The following is a 20,061-nucleotide window of genomic DNA, read 5'->3' as shown; positions in this document are numbered from 1 at the left end:
AAGATCATCATGCTGTGTATCCAATGGCACCCCATACCATTGCACTAGGTGCTGGGCCCATGTAATGATAACACATGCAGTTTGGCAATGTTCAGTCTCCTCAAAGCCTCCACACATGGATATGTCCATTATGATGCTATATGCAGAATTGAAAATTGTCTGAAAAGACAACATGTTGCCACTCCTGTGTCCCATGATGTCATTAGGAACACTACTGTTGGCACGCCTCTCACTGCTGCCACATTAAGGGAAGCCATAATAATGGTCTCTGTGCTGAGAGTCCGTGATGCCCCTGATGTCATTGCTCTCTCTTTGTGGACGCCTATATTGCTGCAAACAAGTCCATTTCCTGACTCAAGATATGTGACACAACTGTGAGATCATTCCCAACTGAGTGAAAAATATGTCTTCCTCTCAGGTGCTACTCATGTGGGGTTGGTAAGATCTCTCATGGCATTGAGTATGGGTCTTCTGAATCCATTGAATCCAATTCACATGACAGTCATGAGACCCCAACCAATGTGAGCAGCAATATGTTGGAACAATAAACCACAGTCTCAATAGGGCACAATTCTGTCACTGTTGAATTCTGACATGTTCTGGTAGACATTTCTCCTTCTTGCAAGAGACATGACACAATCTTCTCGTAAACAAATAACATTCAGATATGATTTCTCTATGAGAAATGCATAATCTTTCCTTGAGTATAGAGTGTAGTTGATGTTTATCCTATTTACTTTGTGTGGTTACTCCAAAATATTAATCATTTTCATATCCAAGCATGTAGTTCACTTCACACTAATGTGACATTTCTTTCATATTGTCTTTGTGATGTTGCAATTTTATTGGCCAGCAGTGTAGATAAATCACGTATATAGATCCAGAGGTCATCATCTGTTATCTATCACTAATCACTTCTTTCACCACTGAGCACATATTTTTATATGTGAGAAATGCCAAGCTGCACCATGGTTCCAAGTCCATATTAAACTGTAGGTCTCCTTATATCTCGCCTTGTATGTCAGCTGAAAGGAAAGGTGAATGCAAGACTGTAACACCTCCGATACGCTCGTGGTTAGTAAAGTACTCAGATGCTCAAACCAAACTGTGTTTTGTGACAGGTTTGCCTTACCTGTCCATCTACCTACCCTACATATTTTGCGCAGTTCTGCTGTAATGTTAATCATTTTCTATCTAAGACTGTGGTACACTTCATGCTAGTTGTGTGCTTGTTGATGCTGTCTTCATGGTGTTGCAATTTTAATGTCTAGCAACATAATAGGAGTGTATTCGCAGTGGAGTTACCACCTTTCATCATTTCTGCACAAAGCTGGTGTTATAATAGTGAGAGGAGACTGCTGGGAAAGCAATACAGTGCTATTTGCATGCTAAAGGCAGGTCACACTCAGGTAGAGGCCACCAGATCACTAAATGCTCATCTTTGTGTTGTTCATAGAGCTTGGCAATAATTTCTGATCATAAGTTTGGCATCCAGAAGATTTAACAAAAGACAGTGCAATTACACACATTGACAAATTTTGACTTTTTGTCTGGTGTTGGAAGAAAAATGTCAATTTTGGACTAAATCCATTGTGCTGATCATAAATCTGAAGCTGTTTCTCTACAGTATGTCAGGTTTTTGCACCATCATTGTCATCAAAATCTGTAACCAATGAAATCAGAAACCAATTACAGGAAGGTGGAGGAGAAATGGAACAATAAAAAAAGTAAAGTGATAGATACGAAATTGAAGAAGCAACTACAATGATTTGGACATTCATCTCTCATGGAGGTACTACTACCCTTTACGTTTTCCCATGAATGAATGCTTGATGTCCTTCCTTTTGTGCGTCACTTCTCCTACACATGTGATACACCAGCAGTAGTCAGACATCATGTTTATTCCCCAATGACCCTGATAATGATGTTCCAGATTTTTAAGTTCCTGATGGAACCATTACTCAAGTCCCTCTAATGTGTCAATCAAACTGTTCTGAAAATTGTCTAGGAGTGACATTAGAAAAATTGAAATTTGTGGTAAGTTCCTATGGGACCAAACTGCTAGGGTCATCAGTTCAAAGGCTCACACAATACTTAACCTAACTTAAATTAACTTACACTAAGGACAACACACACACCCATGCCCGAGGGAGGACTCAAACCTCCAACGGGGGGGAGCTGCACGAACCGCGGCAAGACACTTTAGACCGCACGGCTTCCCTGAGCGGGTGACATTAGAGAATGTGGTTCTTTTTTGGAAAATCTACTATTCTAACTGTTTAAATGACTGTAGCGTACCTTCCACTATATCCCTGTAATCAGGGTGCTTATTCTGGCTAATGAATTGATGTACAACATTTTTTAAACTTCTCCAAGCTTGCTGTTCTCTTTTGATCATTGTACTTTCAAAGTGTTCATCAGACATCAAGTTACATGTATTGAGTCCAGCAAATATTCCTTCTTTTAAATCTGCAGCAGATAGATTTGGAAACTGGCTACACAGGTATTGAGAAGAGTTTCATGTTTTGTCCAATGCTTTCATATACTGCTTCGTCAGTCCTAATTTGATACGCAGTGGAGCCAATAAATTGTGATCTGGATTAACCAAACATTCATTCACAATGTTCTTTGATCCCACTCTCTCCTACTCCAATGCTCATGATACACTTTACTATCCCATTTAACATATATAGCGAGACATATTTATGCACCCTGTCTGCTGGCTAAGAAGCATGCCATTCACTCTAAAGGCACCACATACAAGCGATGTGTTTTTTATACATTCATGATACTGTACGACTCTTTTGAGTGTACTGATGCTAGCTCATATCCAACATGTAGTAACACTGCTTTCAAACTTTGCTTTGAACAATCTATAAATAACCTTTATTGCTTACAGTTATACTCCTCAGCTCCCACTTGCATAACCAGTCAAGCAATGTCTCTGCAGAACACCATGAAACTAGCTCCAACAAAAATTTTCCTAAAGTCTTTATCACAATTTCTGTACATTGAGTAAGATGTAATGTGTGCAAGTAAATTATCCTTCAATGGCAGTATGATCCATAAAGTTTTGTTGTGCCTTTTGAGAGCCCCAAGTCTTTCAGCAAATTATTAAGTTCTGTTCAAGTAAGAGATTTTGGGTTATCAGTACTACATTTGGAATATTCAGATACACCTCTTTCATGACTTACCTCTAGTTCAGTGAATTCAGGTGTATGCATTGATATTGTGGAGAGGGGACTGGCAGCCCTGCATCATGAAGGTCACGTATAATCACCTATATAAGTTTGGATACAAGATTATGTTCATGTTGCTTTTGTTGTCTCTCACTACTTTCATCATACAGAAGTAACAATCATTGACATGATTCTTCTATTCATGCCATATAATGGGAACAGTAAAGTTCAGACACTTCATTTTACCTTCAATCCATTTCCTTAATTGCTCTGAGCACAGGGTGTTGAGCAGTTGACTTGTTCTGATCTCTGAGCTTCATGCCAAAATAAGCAAAATATGATTTCCATGCAAATTCCATTATTTTTGAACTCCTCTACTTATCACATAAGTTCCATATATGTAACAAAGTGTATCTGGGCTATTCACACACTACTTTCCTGATGTTTTGAACATGGCTTTGATAAGGTAACGCCACTCACAACAACCCGTATAAGCACCTTGTTCTGACTCTCTCACTCACTCAACTGTTGGTTTGTGTAGTGATTATGGAATGTCAGCCCTCATCCTCCCCCTCTACTTGAACATCCTACAAAAGAGCAATGTTACCAGATTTAAATAAATCACACCACACAACTCAGATTTCACAGCCAGTAGTAAGTAGTAAATAGCCTGCAGTAGGTTGGAAGAAGTGAAAACTAAGGATGATGGAAAAAACTGATATCATTTTCATGTTTAGGGGTAACAAATTAGAAAAAAAAGCCCTACTTATTTTCCAAACTCCATGAATCATGTTGACATATGTTATAACGACAAATAGCTGAGTACCTGGTGCTGCCTGGATATTTATTTATTCTCATCTTCCACTAGTTAAATCCCTTCTTCCCTCTATCTCTTTCCATCTTCTCCTTCCCCTCTCTCTGTCCATGCCTCCTCCTCCTCCCCCCTCCTCTGTCTGACCATACTCCCTCCCCCTATCCGAGTCCATCTCCTCCTCTTTCCTTTCTCTCTCTATCTGCTCCTTCCCTCTGTGTCTATCAGCTCCTTCCCCCTCTGCCCATCTCTTCCTCCCCACCCCCTCTATCTCTGTCTCACTCCTCAAAGTCCATCTCCTCCTCCCTCCCTCCTCCCTCAATCAATCTACTACTCTCCCACCCTTTGTATCCACTTCCACCTCCACCTCCCCCTCCCCCCTGTCTCTGCCCATCTCCTTCTCCCACATGTCTTCTCTTCCCTTTCTCTGTCAATTTTCTCCATCCTTCTCTATGACCATCTCCTTCTCTTCCATTTTGGATTATCTCCCCCCTTCTGTCCACTTCCTCATCCCCCCCCCCCTCCTATCTGTGTCTTCCTCTGTCCCCTTCTCTCACTGGCCATCTCCTTTCCTCCCTTATCTCTCAACTTTACCTGCCCCACCCCATTAGGAGTTTGCTTGTTCTTACCCCCGCAGTATTTTTTCCAGATATGTGTACCAAGTTTGATTGAAATCAATTGAGGGGTTTATGAGGAGCTTTTCTATCCATGGATTTACTGGTGTCCACCTATGTCACATGTATTGTCATAGTTCACATGCATTTGAAAACATATTTCACATTGATGAAGCAAGCTGGGATAATTTTAATTCCCCTCTTGTTTTCCCATCTGCCTCCTTAAATACATTTTTGCACTTTTAACTAATTGCAATTAACATATGTGAATAGAATCTGCATTTTCATAACAGAGAAAGGTTGGCCCTCAGTTTTAAAGAATATAACATGGCAACAATGTCTCAAGTTAACGAAGTGTTACACCAATAGGTGATGTGTTAAAGCAATGACAGTGTCTGTTCCATATGTACGTGATTATTCTGAAAGAACTGTGAATTATGTGGTTGTGTTTTTACTGCTTGTAGATGTTCAACAGTAAACTATTGTAGCAGTGTGTGAATGTTCACCTGCTAATTATTAATGAGGCTTATGGAAAGTTAAATGATAGTGCACTGGCCATTATAACTGTGTATTAGTGGGGGAGTTGTGAAAAGTGAAAGTAAAAGACTGTGAAACACAACTGTTCCTCTGGCATTGAACATTATGCTGTTATTTTCTCATATGAACAGGTTCAAAACCTAAGCTCAGCTATATTCAGCACTTTCTGCAGGCAGTAAAACAGTAATATCATTGACTATTGTGACCAGAAAGTTTCATGAAGGCACATTTATGTGACGCCACCTGCTATGTGTGTACTGATGTTCATTCACCTGGGGATGAAAATATTTGCAGTGAGGCAGCCATCATGTGCAATGGCGTGGAGATCAATCAGGAACTACAGTTTTTATAGATGAATTCTAATTTATATTGTATAGCACCAGACAGTTTTTTATTTAGTAAGAATTCAACCAAATATTTATGAAAAGGAAATCATAGGAATAGTGAGTGTCTCTGTGTGGAATTGTATATCGTCAGGTGGGCATACAGACATCCATTACTTTCCATGTGGAGCTGTGATTGACATTTTGATTGGCTTCAAGCTATCTAACTGCTCGTCCTTGACCATAAGCACTCAGATGGTGCCTTTCAGACATGTTGCTGTACCACACGGAATGTTGCACTAATCAGTTCCACAACAACTTTCATGAAACACCATACTACATGAAATACCTAATGGATGCAGTGTGTTCATGCACAGGGTCTGCTGCAGGTAACATGTCCCATCTTCTACATTTCCTTTTACTATTATCAGTCAGGTGTTCCACAGCAATTATCAGTTGTTCCATAGCAAATGGCAGTTGTTACTTAGCAAGTGTAAGTTGTTCCTTAGCAGTTGTCAAGCAGTGTAACAAAATGTCTATGTACAACCACAGTTCACTCCTCTGAAGAATGAATATCTTCAGTGCTGGTTGATTCAGAGCATATGATGGCCAACTTGATTTTTAAATCTTAATGTCACAGAGCATGTTTGTAGTGCTCCCGGGAGGTGTGTTGCTTGTCAGTCCTAAACTTCACTGGATTTAGAGCTGCTATGCAAAAATATTGGAATTCAATACTAATCGACATCACAAACATCCTAATTAACAGTATCACACATCAGTTTATGTGCTGTATTGCTGTGCTCGTCATAATCACTTGGCACACTGTAGTAGTATTATTTACAGAGTTTAAAACTGATGTATGCATTTTGCACATTTTTAAGCAATTTATATTTCGGAGATAATTTTTTGTGTAGAATTGTGCTATATATGTATTTACACTGTGAAATGTGTTGTACACTTGTTTCACCATATTTGAAACATACGCTACTGTATTATAAATATTTTTATGATTTTTTCCCCTTGTTTTATGGAAACCAACTTACAAACTGAAGTTGAAACGTGCTGATTTGTTAAAAGAGTTTAATCATTGATGATAATTAAATGTAGTATGAAAATGCATCTACAGAAAATTGAAAAATTTTGTGGTACTGGCCCAGTAATAATGATACACTCATGTTCAGAAAAAAAAACAGAACACCTTAAATGGCTAGAGATCATAGTTCATAGTCACAGGATATGTATATTATTATGTTCTGCAGAAATGATTATCATTTCAATCACCTCAGTTCAGCATGTGTCCTGTTGCCTAATAGGCACAGGGTCCGCCATGGGCCCTGATAACTTGGTCCATATATGACTGCATTGCATCATATTATGCACAAATGGTGTCCTGTGGATAGCCATCCATACTGCATTCACCAAGTTCCAAAGTTCATCTGTGATGCCTGGTTTCAGGTCACAGTGGCGCACACACCTTCTCACCATATGCCACACATTTTTGATTGGCAACAAGTCTGGTGATCTGGTGGACTCAGGCAAAAGGCTGAAATCCTGTGACACCAATATGGCTTCTGTTCATACAGCAATATGTGGTCGTGCATTGTCGTGCTGAAAAGTGGCATCTGGAGTGTTGTGTAGAAAGGGTATGGCTACAGTTCACAGGATGTCAGTCACATAGGTCACACTGGTCACAGTGCCCTGGGCACACACCAACTGTGATTTGTGGTTGTACCCAATAGCTTTCCACACCATAAAGCATTGAGTTGGCACTGTATATCTTGTGCAAATGCAGTCACTGTCTGTGGTGAACCAAAATGCAGCCATCATTTTCAAACAAAGAGAACCTGTATTTATCCAGAAACACTATCTGATACCATTCCTGTCCCCAGTGATGTTGCTCCATACACCGTTGCTGTCTAGGATGTTTCTGTACATTTGTCAAAGGTAGAGGGAGAAGTGGATGATGTGTGCCTAACCCTTGCTTTAATAAACAGTGATGGACTGTCAGCCCTAATAGTGTACAATGTGTTACACTATTCCACTGTTGCACTAGAGCTGAGAAGGATGCCAATCTGTCCTGCAGTGCCATTTGGATGAGGTGTCAACCTTCTTGGTGGGAGGTCTGGTTGGTATGACCTGACCCATCTCATCATGTTCTATGACCTTCCGTGAACCATTCTGCACACACCCATTTCACTGTCAAAACACTTTATCCCACACAAGCAGCAATTTTCCAGATGGGTCATCACATTCTCTTGCCAATAATGCATCCTCTTTCAAACTCAATGATTTGATGGTACAGTTTGCATTTACATCTGTGAGGCATCCTACACATCTGCTCAAGATCACACTGATCCATCCATTACCTTTGGTTTATAGTGATAATGAGAGCCACAGGCACATTTTAGCAGTAGATAGCGTTGTGCACAATATCGATGTTGACTTTGAACCTGTAGGACAACATGGTTCAAATGCTAATCATTTCTGCAGAACATATTAATGTAAATGACCTGTGAATATGAACGTCCTATCTCTAGTCATTCAAGGTGTTGTATTTTTTTCTGAACATGAGCATATTTCATATTACAAAAATCCCTATTAAGTTAAGCAACAATACTGAAACTAAGGTTTCAAATGCCTCTAGTAACAGACACTAACTACATAACCATGTCAATAATACTTTCATCAAAGCTAAGAAGCTGAGCTGCTTTTGGAACATTGTGAAGTGTAAACACACTGACCACTTGTAAACCTGTTGATTGTATCACAAATCATAAGAAAATTAAAGACTTAAGTTCAATGCAGAAACATATGAAGTAACTCAATCAGAATCGGAGAGCAATGTGAATTCATGATCTGCACTTGTCCTTATTAGAGCATTCTGAATACATTTCAGTAACTTTTTAATTGTATGATTAACCCATATGAAGGATGGCCTTCAGTCGTGCTGAGACTGTCAATTATGTAGATATATTAGGTGAGTCATGAATTATCATTTCTATTTGCCACTCCCACAACTGCACAGTTTTATATTTGTGTAATTGGACTATGGAAGTAATTATTTTAAATAAATATGGTTCACAACTGTATTTGATCTAATCTTTTATTGCATCAGCATGGTATTATATGAAAATACTGGATGCCGAGTGAGCTTCTAGCAAAAGTTGGTAACTGCAACATGGTACAAACATGGATTATTATGTAATGTAATACATAACTTCTTAATCCTCTGGTGAAGGTGCTAAGAAAACTATTAATTCACAAATGTGCTGTTCCCAATTTTAACATTTGTGGCATTCAAATAAATGTAAATTTTTTTATGCAAACTTAGTATCAGCTTCTTTTTCTATAATCTCCAGGTGATTTTGCTGTCTTGTTGAATTCTGGAATGTCAGTAAAATTGGCAGTCTGCTGCAATTTCCTTTCTGCCTGCACATGCTTTGTGGGATTTGCTGTTGGAGTTCTTCTTGGTGAAATTTATGCGAGCAAATACATATTTGGCTTTGCTGCTGGGATGTTCCTCTACATCAGTCTTGTGGACATGGTTTGTGTCTATGCACATTTGCAATTTCCTTTATTGCTTTTCTTATATTAATCATGCAAAAAATTCATCTATGAGATGAAAAGAAGTCAAAGATATTTATTTTATTGGAGTAAAGTGCAATGGAATGACTTAACTTTATGAAGTATTATACAGTATTATTACAGTAGTAATGTTAATTAAATTATAATCTAATAAAATTATTTTAAGACTACCCGTGAAGATATTCTTCGGTGGTGTAGGAGGAGCTATCTGATAGAAAGTACATTAATTCATTCTTAAACTCAGCTGCATTAATCACAACATGTTTAATATGCTATGGTATACTGTACACATGTATCAGACTTCTTTCTGTACTAATGTTTTAATTTTCATGTCTTTATCAAATTTCTCTGTGCTGTTACAAGCAAGCTTTACACTATTAATAACATGGATTGACTTCTCCATTGTTACATGGCATTTGTAAAATTTTCCTTTGGTGTTTTGCAGAACATTATTAATTACAAAGAGGAATTACTTACTTCATGTTCCACAACAATTTTTTGATTATTCGCTAACGTTTTTAAGGGCTTTTTATGTCATCAACATGTGACTATTGTTTTGAAAAAAGAGAAATATTGCTAACCAGAAAGGATATCACTGAGTTACATTTATTGTAAAACAGTTATCAGAATCAGTTTTTTTGAAGACTTATATGGTATGTTCTAGGACTAGCACAAGGTATATACTGAGGACACAGAAGTCGTGGGGCACCTCTTAATATCGTGTCAGACCTCCTTTTGCCCAGTGTAGTGCAACAACTCAATGTGGCACCATACAGGATTTTGTGCATGAACTGATGTCGCGAACAATTGTGGCTCAGTGACATGGCACATTGTCATCCATAAAAATTCTGCCATTGTTTGGGAACATGAAGTCCATGAATGACTGCAAATGGTCTCCAACCATTTCCAGACAGTAATCAGTTCAGGTGGACCAGAGTATCCAGTCAATTCCATGTAAACAGGGCCCACACTATTATGGAGCCACCACCAGCTTGCACAGCCCTTGGTGACAACTTGGGTCCATTTCTTCATGGAGTCTGCACCACACTCAAACCCTAGCATCACCTCTTACCAACCCAAAATTGGGACTCATCTTATCAACCTCCAGTTTTCCAGTCTTCTAGGGTCCAACCAATGTGGTCATGGGCTCAGGTGAAGCGCTGCAGGTGATGTTGTGCCGTTAGCAAAGGCACTCACATGTGTCGTCTGCTGTCATGGCCCATTAATGCCAGATTTCACCACACTGTCCTAATGGATACATTTGTCATATGTTATTATTGTAAGCTGACTATCACTTATTATGGAATAAAATAATTTCTTCATTTTGTAATTTCTGATTTTATCAGAATCTCTTTGTCAAGTTGTTGTGTATACACTTGAATTTATATAACGGTGAAAAAAAAATACTTGCAGCAAAACATTCTTCTGTAAATGATGTAAAGTAAAAACAGTACAGATACTACTGGGATATAAAAGAATTCAGCAAACTTCAGAAGTAAATAGTACTTCTGGATGCTAATATGTTCACTTGAATTGTAAAAACATTTTTAAATAGTTTTTTCCCTTCAATTCCATTCAAAAATTCCTTTTCTCTTTCAACCCCTCAAAGAATACTGCCAAGGGATTATAAGGCATTATTTCAGTGCAGCTCACACTGTGTGTGAATAAGAGTTCCTTTTACTTGAATACTTCTTGTGTTTGGTGTTATGCAGCCTGAACAACTTCTATGAAACGTTTACTGTTCAAATAATAATCCACTACAGCTGCTTTTTTATGTTTTGCTTGCTGCTACTGGTCCCAAGCAGCAGCTCATTCTCAAGCAGCACATGGATACAGTCAAGCTATTGTTAGCATATTTATACAATTTCTGTTGCATTATAATTTTATATATGGAAGTACTCAGTATATTATTTATTTCTAAATTCTGGTTTTTTTGTTTAAGACGTTATTCAGAATTTTTGTCAAATGTTTGTAGATTTCTATGTCCTCTGAGTTGTTGACATAGCTTCCCTTTTTGGCTCTGTAAAGAATGGAGATATTATTGCTTACATCCACTGTAAAGTGTTGATTTTCTTGAAGATGCATATGAAATGTGGGGTGGTTATTATAGTATTTGCTTACGTGTTGTTTGTATTTTGTAGTAAATTTTTGTTCTGTTTGTCTGATGTAGAACAAGTCACAGTCACTGTGTTTAATTTTATATTTTCCTGATTGGTCATATTTTTAAGCTTTGCCTGTTCTGTGTATTACATTCATTCTTAGTTTATTCTCTGTTGAGAAGCTAATTTTAACATTAGTATTCCGAAATGTGTTACTTATTTTTTGAGAAATATTTCCCCTGTATGATAGCACAAGAAAATTTTCTTTCTTCTTTCTTTTTACTTTTGCTAATATTATTACATCGTTTTCATTTGCATATTAGGCCCTAATTTCCTTTCCATTTATTTTATGGACTATGTCAGGACTGTAGCTATTAATTGCAGTTACAGTTTATTTTACTCAACTCTGTCTTCATATTTTATTTAGTAAGGGAAACTCTAATCTTGCACCCCATCATAGTGTGAAAAGATGCTGCTTTATGTACTAGTGGGTGACATTTAATACATAACTTATCATAAGCACCAATCTCTCCATTCTTAATAGAGCCAATAAAGGAAGCTAACGTAAACATATTGGAGGAAATAGGAAACTACATGCATTTGGTAAAAAGTTCAAATAAGATCTTGAATGGACAAACAGAACATATAAATATAAAAAATTAAGAACTTCAACAAAAAACTTATCAGTGAAAGATAAAACAGAACAAAAGACAATCCAAAATTTCACAGATACAAATTAATTTCCATTAAAGTTATAAGATATAATGTGAGAGCCATGCACAAATATAACAAACAAAGTAGATCAGATATGATCTACTTTGTTTGTTACTTTGTTTGTTATCCTATAAAGTAAGTGAAACTTAAAATAAAATCAGATATATATCACATAGGAAAAGCAGCTGTAAAGGAATATTAATACAACGGTATGCATTCTACCTGTTTCCCAATGGAGAGCTCTACAGATGTATTTATGGTAATTATGTTAGTCACTGTTTGAAGAACTCCAGAGTTTCTCTCATCATCAACACGCACTGTAAATATATAAGGGAGGAATTGTAACCTGAATAGGAGTTTACAGTTCTACCAGAGTACAAGGAACGCCTAAAAAAAAAAAAAAAAGATATGTATGTTCAGTAAAATAGATAAAAAATCGGTAGTGTCATATCTTAATGAGGAACCTAAAACTTTCACCACAGGCAAGAGCATGTAGTGGAACTATAGCTCAATTTTTGAAGAATAGTTGATCATGCACTGGTCAGATACATACCCAGTAGAGCAGTTCATAATGGGGTGAGGGGGATTCCATGGTATACAGTCATTGTAAAGAAACTGATAAAGAAATAGAGACTACTGCATAATAGATGTAAAACACAGTGCTATAGATAAAAAGATGCTGAATGAAACACATTTGGCTGTCAAGAGAGCAATGTGTGAAGCCTTCAATGACTACCATAGCAGAATACTAGCAAATGATCTTTCACAAAACTCAAAGAAATTCTGGTAGTATGTAAAGGCTGTAAGTGTCACCAGAGTTAGTATCTAGCTCCTAGCAAATGAGACAGGAACTGAAATTGAAGGTAGCAAAGCAAAAACTGAGATGCTTTAATCTGTTTTCATATATTCCTTTACAAAGGGAAACCAAGGAGAATTGCCTCAACTTAATCCTCATATCACTGAAAAGATGACTGAGATCAGCATTTGTGTCAGTGGCATTGAGAAACAGCTGAAATTGTTAAAACTGAACGAAGCTCCAGGGTGTGATGGAATCCCTATCAGATTCTATAATGAATTTGAGGCTGAGTTAGGCTCTCTTGTAACTATAATCTATTGCAGATCCTTTGAACAAAGATCTATGACCAGTAGTTGGAAGAAAGTACAGGTCACACCCATCTACAGGAAGGGTAGTGGAAGTGATCCACAAAACTGCCATCCAATATCTCTGACACCAATTTGATGTAGAATTTTAGAACATATTCTGAGCTCAAAACATAATGAGGTATCTTGAACAGAATGACCTCCTCAATCCCAATCAGCAAGGATTCCAAAAACATCAATCATGCGAAACGCAACTAACACTTTTCTCATTTCACATACTGAAAGCTTTGGATCTAGGCAGTCAGGTACATGGAGTATTTCTTGATTTCCAAAAAGCATTTGACTCAGTACTACAGTTGTACTTACTGTTAAAAGTATGATCATATGGAGTACCAAGTGAAATTTGTGACTGGACTGACGACTTTTTGGCAGGGATAACACAGAATGTTATGTTGGATGGAGGGTCATAGTCAGATGTATAGGTAACTTCAGGTGTGCCCTAGTGAGATGTGTTGGGACTCTTGCTGTTCACATTGTATATTAGTGACCTTGCAGACAATATTCATATTAACTTCATAACTTTTGCAGATGATGCAGTTATCTATAATGAAGTCCTGTCTGAAAGAAGCTGCATAAATACTCAGTCAGGTCTTGGTAAGATTTCAAAGTTGTACAGAGATTGTCAACTTGCATTAAATGTTCATAAATGTAAACTGTACACTTCACTAAATGAAAAACTATACTATCCTATGACTATGATATCAATGAGTCAAAGATGGAACTCATACACTATTGAACTCATACAAGTACCTACATTTTGTAGGGATATGAAATGGAATGATCAAATAGGCTCAGTTGTGGGTAAAGCAGGTTGTAGATTTCAGTTTATTGGTAGAATTCTGGGTAAGTGCATTCAGTCTACAAACGAGATTGCTTAGAAATCAGTTGTGCAATCCATTCTAGTAGGACTAACAGGGGACATTGAATGTACACAGAGAAGAGCAGCATGAATGCTCATAGGTTGATTTGACTTACACGAGAGTGCTACAGTGATGCTGAAGAAATTGAACTGGCAAGCTCTTGAAGATAGACATAAACTACCCTGAGAAAGTTTACTAACACAGTTTTCAAGAACTGGCTTTAGATGATGGCCATAGGAATATACTAAAACCCCCTACATATAGCTCTCATAGCATTCATGAGAATAAGATTAGAATAATTACAACACACACAGAGGTATTCATACACTCATTCTTCCTGTGCTCCATACATGAATGGAATGGGAAGAAACCCTAATATTTGGTACAATGGGATGTACCCTCTGCCATGCACTTTGCAGTTGTTTTCAAAGTATGGGTGTAGATGTACATGTACATGTACATGTAGATGTTCTTATGTAGGGTTGTATTATGTAATTCAAGTAGCCCTTTTCAGCTATATAAACTTTTTAATTAATATTTAATTGACTATTAATTTTATACCAGAAAACCACGCTACACGCTAGATGTGACCAGACATAATCAAGAATGTCATTCTAGTAGCTTCTGTGCTGAAAATCTCTTAAATGATTCTCAGAGCAAATCTCTGAAAAAGATTTATGAGTCAACACAGTGTTCCATCCAACACCAGATCAAGATCTTGGTTAACAGTCTATGTAGTTTCTTAAAAACTCCTCATTTGCAACTGCAGCCAACATGTTACATCTGGAACATACAGCTCTTGTCTTAACAGTAGAAATGATTGTTAAGTTTGTAAAATTAACTTCTATACATTGTCTTCCGATTACTTTTGTAGTAAGCTCCCTCGTGTAAAGGTATAGTTACTTAGTGTCCTTAGAATTTTTAGCAAACTAATGCATGTCTCTTCAACAAACACACAAGCATAACTTTTTTTAATTTGTTTTAGATTCCAGAAATGAATCATGTGGCAACAGAAGCAATGGATCGTGGCTGGAAGTCAGGATGCTTAGTGTTATTGCAGCAAAATATAGGTATTGGGATTGGTGTTGTAATACTATATGTTCTTGCACATTATCAAGAACATATCAATGTGCAGTAAATGATCTTCTGGGGAGATCATTCCTCAAAACTCATTGTACGCAGTAAATGATCCTCTGGGGAGATCATTCCTCAAAACTCATTGTACGTGTAATTACTCATATTGTATAAAATATTGTGTATTGTCAACTCATATTTTTGTGATGTGTATTTTTTGAAGCCAAAGATTGTCTTTTTCATGTCCATATTTAATTGTAAGCAAGTGATAAGGTAATATTTTTGCTCAATAAATAACAGACTTAAAAAGTTATTGCACACGAAATACGCTGAAGTTTTCTGAGGTTAAAATGTTCCTAAAGATGCATTACTTAAGTGCTAATATTGTATCATGAAGAAATTTCTGTATATAAATGTTGTTATTTCTAAATTTTACTTTAAATAAAAATGTAGCACTATATCTGTGATCTTAGCAACAGCACAATATAAGCTGATACCTGTTTCATTCCTCACATTTTATTTCTGTCCTTAATAATAAATTCTTCTTCCCCTCCTTTTTACTCTGTCAAGTATTATACCAGATGGTAAGTTTCTACATTCAGCTGTGGACTTGTTGAATTTAACTTGTGTTATGGTGGTCAATATTTCTTCTTTGCACTGCCCGGTGATGGAGAATTATTTCAGGAAATATACCATCAAATATTTTCTTATATGACTGCACCATCTGATTTAATCTAAAATCCTATCTTCTAAATACCACATATTTTGTTGCTGTAATATGTTCACATTTTTCATTCACTCTCTTCTCGTCAGATGTTACACAGGTCTCAAAAAGTGAATTGCTTAGCCTGGATTCCACCTTTTCTTTCTTTTTTAATACCCAAAGTTTACTTGCGTACAGACAATCTATCATTTTACAAAGTTTCATTGGTGTATCTTTCTTAACCCATTTTTCACAAGTTCTCTTAATAATCTGTAATATACCTGAAACTTCCTAGTTTACAATCAACAGCCACTTGTTGGTGTAAGATGATACACATCCTAATATCTCCCAGGCAGCTATGGTAATATTTCAGTTTCTACATCTACATCTACATCCATACTCCGCAAGCCACCTGACGGTGTGTGGCGGAGGGTACCCTGAGTACCTCTATCAGTTCTCCCTTCTATTCCAGTCTCGTATTGTATGTGGAAAGAAGGATTGTCAGTATGCTTCTGTGTGGGCTCTAATCTCTCTGATTTTATCCTCATGGTCTCTTCGCGAGATATACGTAGGAGGGAGCAATATACTGCTTGACTCTTCGGTGAAGGTATGTTCTCGAAACTTTAACAAAAGCCTGTACCGAGCTACTGACTGTCTCTCCTGCAGAGTCTTCCACTGGAGTTTATCTATCATCTCTGTAATGCTTTCGCGATTACTAAATGATCCTGTAACGAAGCGCGCTGCTCTCCGTTGGATCTTCTCTATCTCTTCTATCAACCCTATCTGGTGCGGATCCCACACTGCTGAGCAGTATTCAAGCAGTGGGCAAACAAGCGTACTGTAACCTACTTCCTTTGTTGTCGGATTGCATTTCCTTAGGATTCTTCCAATGAATCTCAGTCTGGCATCTGCTTTACCGACGATCAACTTTATATGATCATTCCATTTTAAATTACTCCTAATGCGTACTCCCAGGTAATTTATAGAATTAACTGCTTCCAGTTGCTGACCTGCTATTGTGTAGCTAAATGATAAGGGATCTATCTTTCTATGTATTCGCAGCACATTACACTTGTCTACATTGAGATTCAATTGCCATTCCCTGCACCATGCGTCAATTCGCTGCAGATCCTCCTGCATTTCAGTACAATTTTCCATTGTTGCAACCTCTCGATACACCACAGTTTGTTATTCATGATATCATCATTGCATGCAATGAGGATCTTCTAATGTCAGCTTTATTCCCATGACAAAAAACAGGGTAGTGTTTCAGAATCAATGGCGCTCACTCATATAAGTCACCACTTTTTAAAAATCGTCTCACTCTTTCAGAGACTCAGAAATTACGAGGTAAACTTTCATTGATTTACTGTAGTGTATGCCTTCGTCTATGAAGACTTTACTGGGAAAAATGTACATTACAGAAATAAACTGGAGTTTCAACAAATTTTTCATATGAAATTCAAGAAGATTGGTCAAATGCCATTCAGCTGTAGTAGACAAATGTGATGAGCCATTCTTATTAATGTCAATTTTTTCCATTACACACTGTCACCATATAAGATCTGTTACAGGGCAGCTGAAAAAGTTGTGCCAAGCACAGAAATGGGAAATAATTGGTTTTCAACCCACACATAGTCAGTGCATCTGTGTAGGTGGTGGATAGTCAGAAGCATCAGTGACAGGATTTGTTGTATCAGTAAAAAAATGGTCAAGTAATTGTATAGCTTTGTCCATGTACCGTACTGACTGCTGTTGTGTTAAGATCTTCCTTGAAGGCTGTCTACAGACTGAGTAAAACTACAGCAGATATTCAGTCCACGCTTGTGGAATGATGTGTGAAGACAGTCTTCAAGTGTCAGTGTAAATGTTCTACCAAGCCATGTGCAGTGGGATGGAAATCTATTGTTTGTATACATCTCATTTCCAACAATGTTACTAATGCTTTCAAAAGATGAGATTCACACTGCCACAACTGATCATTTATAATGTGGACTGGCAACCCCAAAGAAAGTTCTTGGTGATGGTTGTTGCCGTTGCATCTTCCACCAGAAACACTTCCATTCAGCCAGAAAAGCCATCAGTTTACCATCAAACAGTAGCAAATTCTTGTGAAGGCAGTAATAAACATAATATTGATGGGTAAGTGATCAATTCACTGATTTGGCAGCACAAAAATACTTGGTGATGTTTTGTTATATCATGCCATTTTGTTATGTTGTCAGAAAAACATTTTGGAGTTCTTGTTGATACCTCTCCAGGTGACTGTTCCTTTATTAGATGCATAGACAACTTCAATACTGGATATGAATGACAATGGAGCAAGGAGATGACAGCCCAGTGAAATTCTTTTGTCATGAGTGATTGCATCGAAGGTATAGTAATGTCAAATTAAAACTCTACTTTGGGGCTTCCATTGTCTGTCCTATGTGAGTGAGTGTGTGAGCAAGTGCCTCTAAATCTGGTATCCCATCTTGAAATGGAGTTTGTTATCTGTGAATGTGCCTAATATCTGTAGAAAATTTCAATAGAATATCCAAGTAATGCAACTGATGTGGCAGGGGAGTGTCATAGGACCGTTGCTATTCACAATATACATAAATGACCTTGTGGATAACATCGTAAATTCACTGAGGCTTTTTGGGGATGATGCTGTGGCATATCAAGAGGTTGTAACAATGGAAAACTGTACGGAAATGCACGAGGATCTACAGCGAATTGACGAATGGTGCAGGGAATGGCAATTGAATCTCAATGTAGACAAATGTAATGTGCTGTGAATACATAGAAAGAAAGATCCCTTATCAGTTAGCTACAGTGTAGCAGGTCAGCAACTGGAAGCAGTTAATTCAATAAATTATCCGGGAGTATGCATTAGGAGTAATTTAAAATGGAATGATCATATAAAGTAGATCATCGGTAAAGCAGATGCCAGACTGAGGTTCATTGGAGGAATCCTAAGGAAATGCAATCCGAAAAAAAAAGGAAGTAGGTTACAGTACATTTGTTCACCCACTGCTTGAATACTGCTCACCAGTGTGGGATCTGTACCAGATGGGGTTGATAGAAGAGATAGAGAAGATCCAACAGAGAGCAGCACACTTCGTTACAGGATCATTTAGTAATAACGAAAGCGTTACGGAGATGATAGATGAACTCCAGTGGAAGACTCTGGAGGAGAGACACTCAGTAGCTCGGTACGGGCTTTTGTTGAAGTTTCAAGAACATACCTTCACCGAGGAGTCAAGCAGTATATTGGTCCTTTCTATGTATATCTCACGAAGAGACCATGAGAATAAAATCAGAGAGATTAGAGCCCACACAGAGGCATACCGACAATCTTTCTTTCCACGAACAATACGAGACTGGAATAGAAGGGAGAACCGATAGAGGTGCTCAATGTACCCTCCGCCACACACCCTCAGGTGGCTTGCGGAGTATAGATGTAGATGTACATGTAGAGTGCCTGATCCAGATTTTGTTGGTCTGTAATTTGTGAGGAGTGTGAAGTGGCATTCTTCCAACATATACCAGAACTTTTTCACCACAACATATGCATCATACAGCTCATGGTGGTAACTATACCAGCATATTTTTACTGGTGACAACTCTTGGTTAGTAAATTCTGATGCATTATTATATCACTGCTCGCAAAGCCATTGCAAGTGCATCTGCCACCCATGATGTAGGTGCATATGGTAACATTTGTGTCTAGAGTGCAAGCTCTACCATGATATAGTTCACTTTACAAAAAAACACTCTGTATTTTCTCCTGTCTAATTTAATGTGTTTTACAGCTTATGAGTGCCTCTGAGAAATGTGTGAAGTGGTGTCACCAAATCACAATTGTAGATGACATGTCAATAAAAACTAGGTAAACCTGAAAAGTATCATATTTTATACTATCTGCCAGTAAATTTGATATCATTACATTATGGAGGGTGTCATCAGTTACTGCAGTTCTTGCTAATGCTTCCAGACAGTAGAGCAATTCGGATAGCATACAATCTCTAAACTCCCATCGCTGTATCATGATACTATAGTTGAAGTCATGAACAATGGCAGTCAAGTTTAAGCTTGTTCTGTGCACCTACGCCACATATACTCTGACAGCTAGTGAGTGTTCATTATGTTCTGAGGGCTCTGCTGTGAATGCCATAACTAATGCGACCATTGAACATGATTGTAGCAAATTGTTTAGTGACTTTCGATTCCATTTGCTGTGAGTTGTCATCACTGGTAGTGGTGGTAATTGATAAATTCTGCATAAGTAAGTGAGAGACATAATTTGTAGGATATACGGTTTCTCCAAGTGGAAAGTGCGTGAATGCACGTACCACAACTGCTGTTTGGAATCATCAACAATGCATGCGCAAACTGACATCATTCTTGGATTGGACT

General features: G+C 37.7%; 1 protein-coding gene across 1 annotated transcript in view; it reads left to right on the top strand.

Moving 5' to 3' along the window:
* Positions 1-15,417, top strand: part of LOC126299251 (metal cation symporter ZIP14-like) — a 142,841-nt gene extending 127,424 nt beyond the window's left edge. Inside the window, exons 8-9 of the mRNA XM_049991046.1 lie at positions 8,824-9,008; positions 14,869-15,417. Of these exons, the coding sequence (XP_049847003.1) occupies positions 8,824-9,008; positions 14,869-15,021 (338 nt within the window). The 3' untranslated portion in view covers positions 15,022-15,417. The remainder of the gene's footprint in view (positions 1-8,823; positions 9,009-14,868) is intronic.
* The last annotated feature ends 4,644 nt before the right edge of the window (positions 15,418-20,061 follow it).

The sequence above is a fragment of the Schistocerca gregaria genome, chromosome X, assembly GCF_023897955.1.
Source record: "Schistocerca gregaria isolate iqSchGreg1 chromosome X, iqSchGreg1.2, whole genome shotgun sequence".
Classification (NCBI taxonomy): domain Eukaryota; kingdom Metazoa; phylum Arthropoda; class Insecta; order Orthoptera; family Acrididae; genus Schistocerca; species Schistocerca gregaria.
This window is presented reverse-complemented; position numbering and strand designations above follow the sequence as displayed.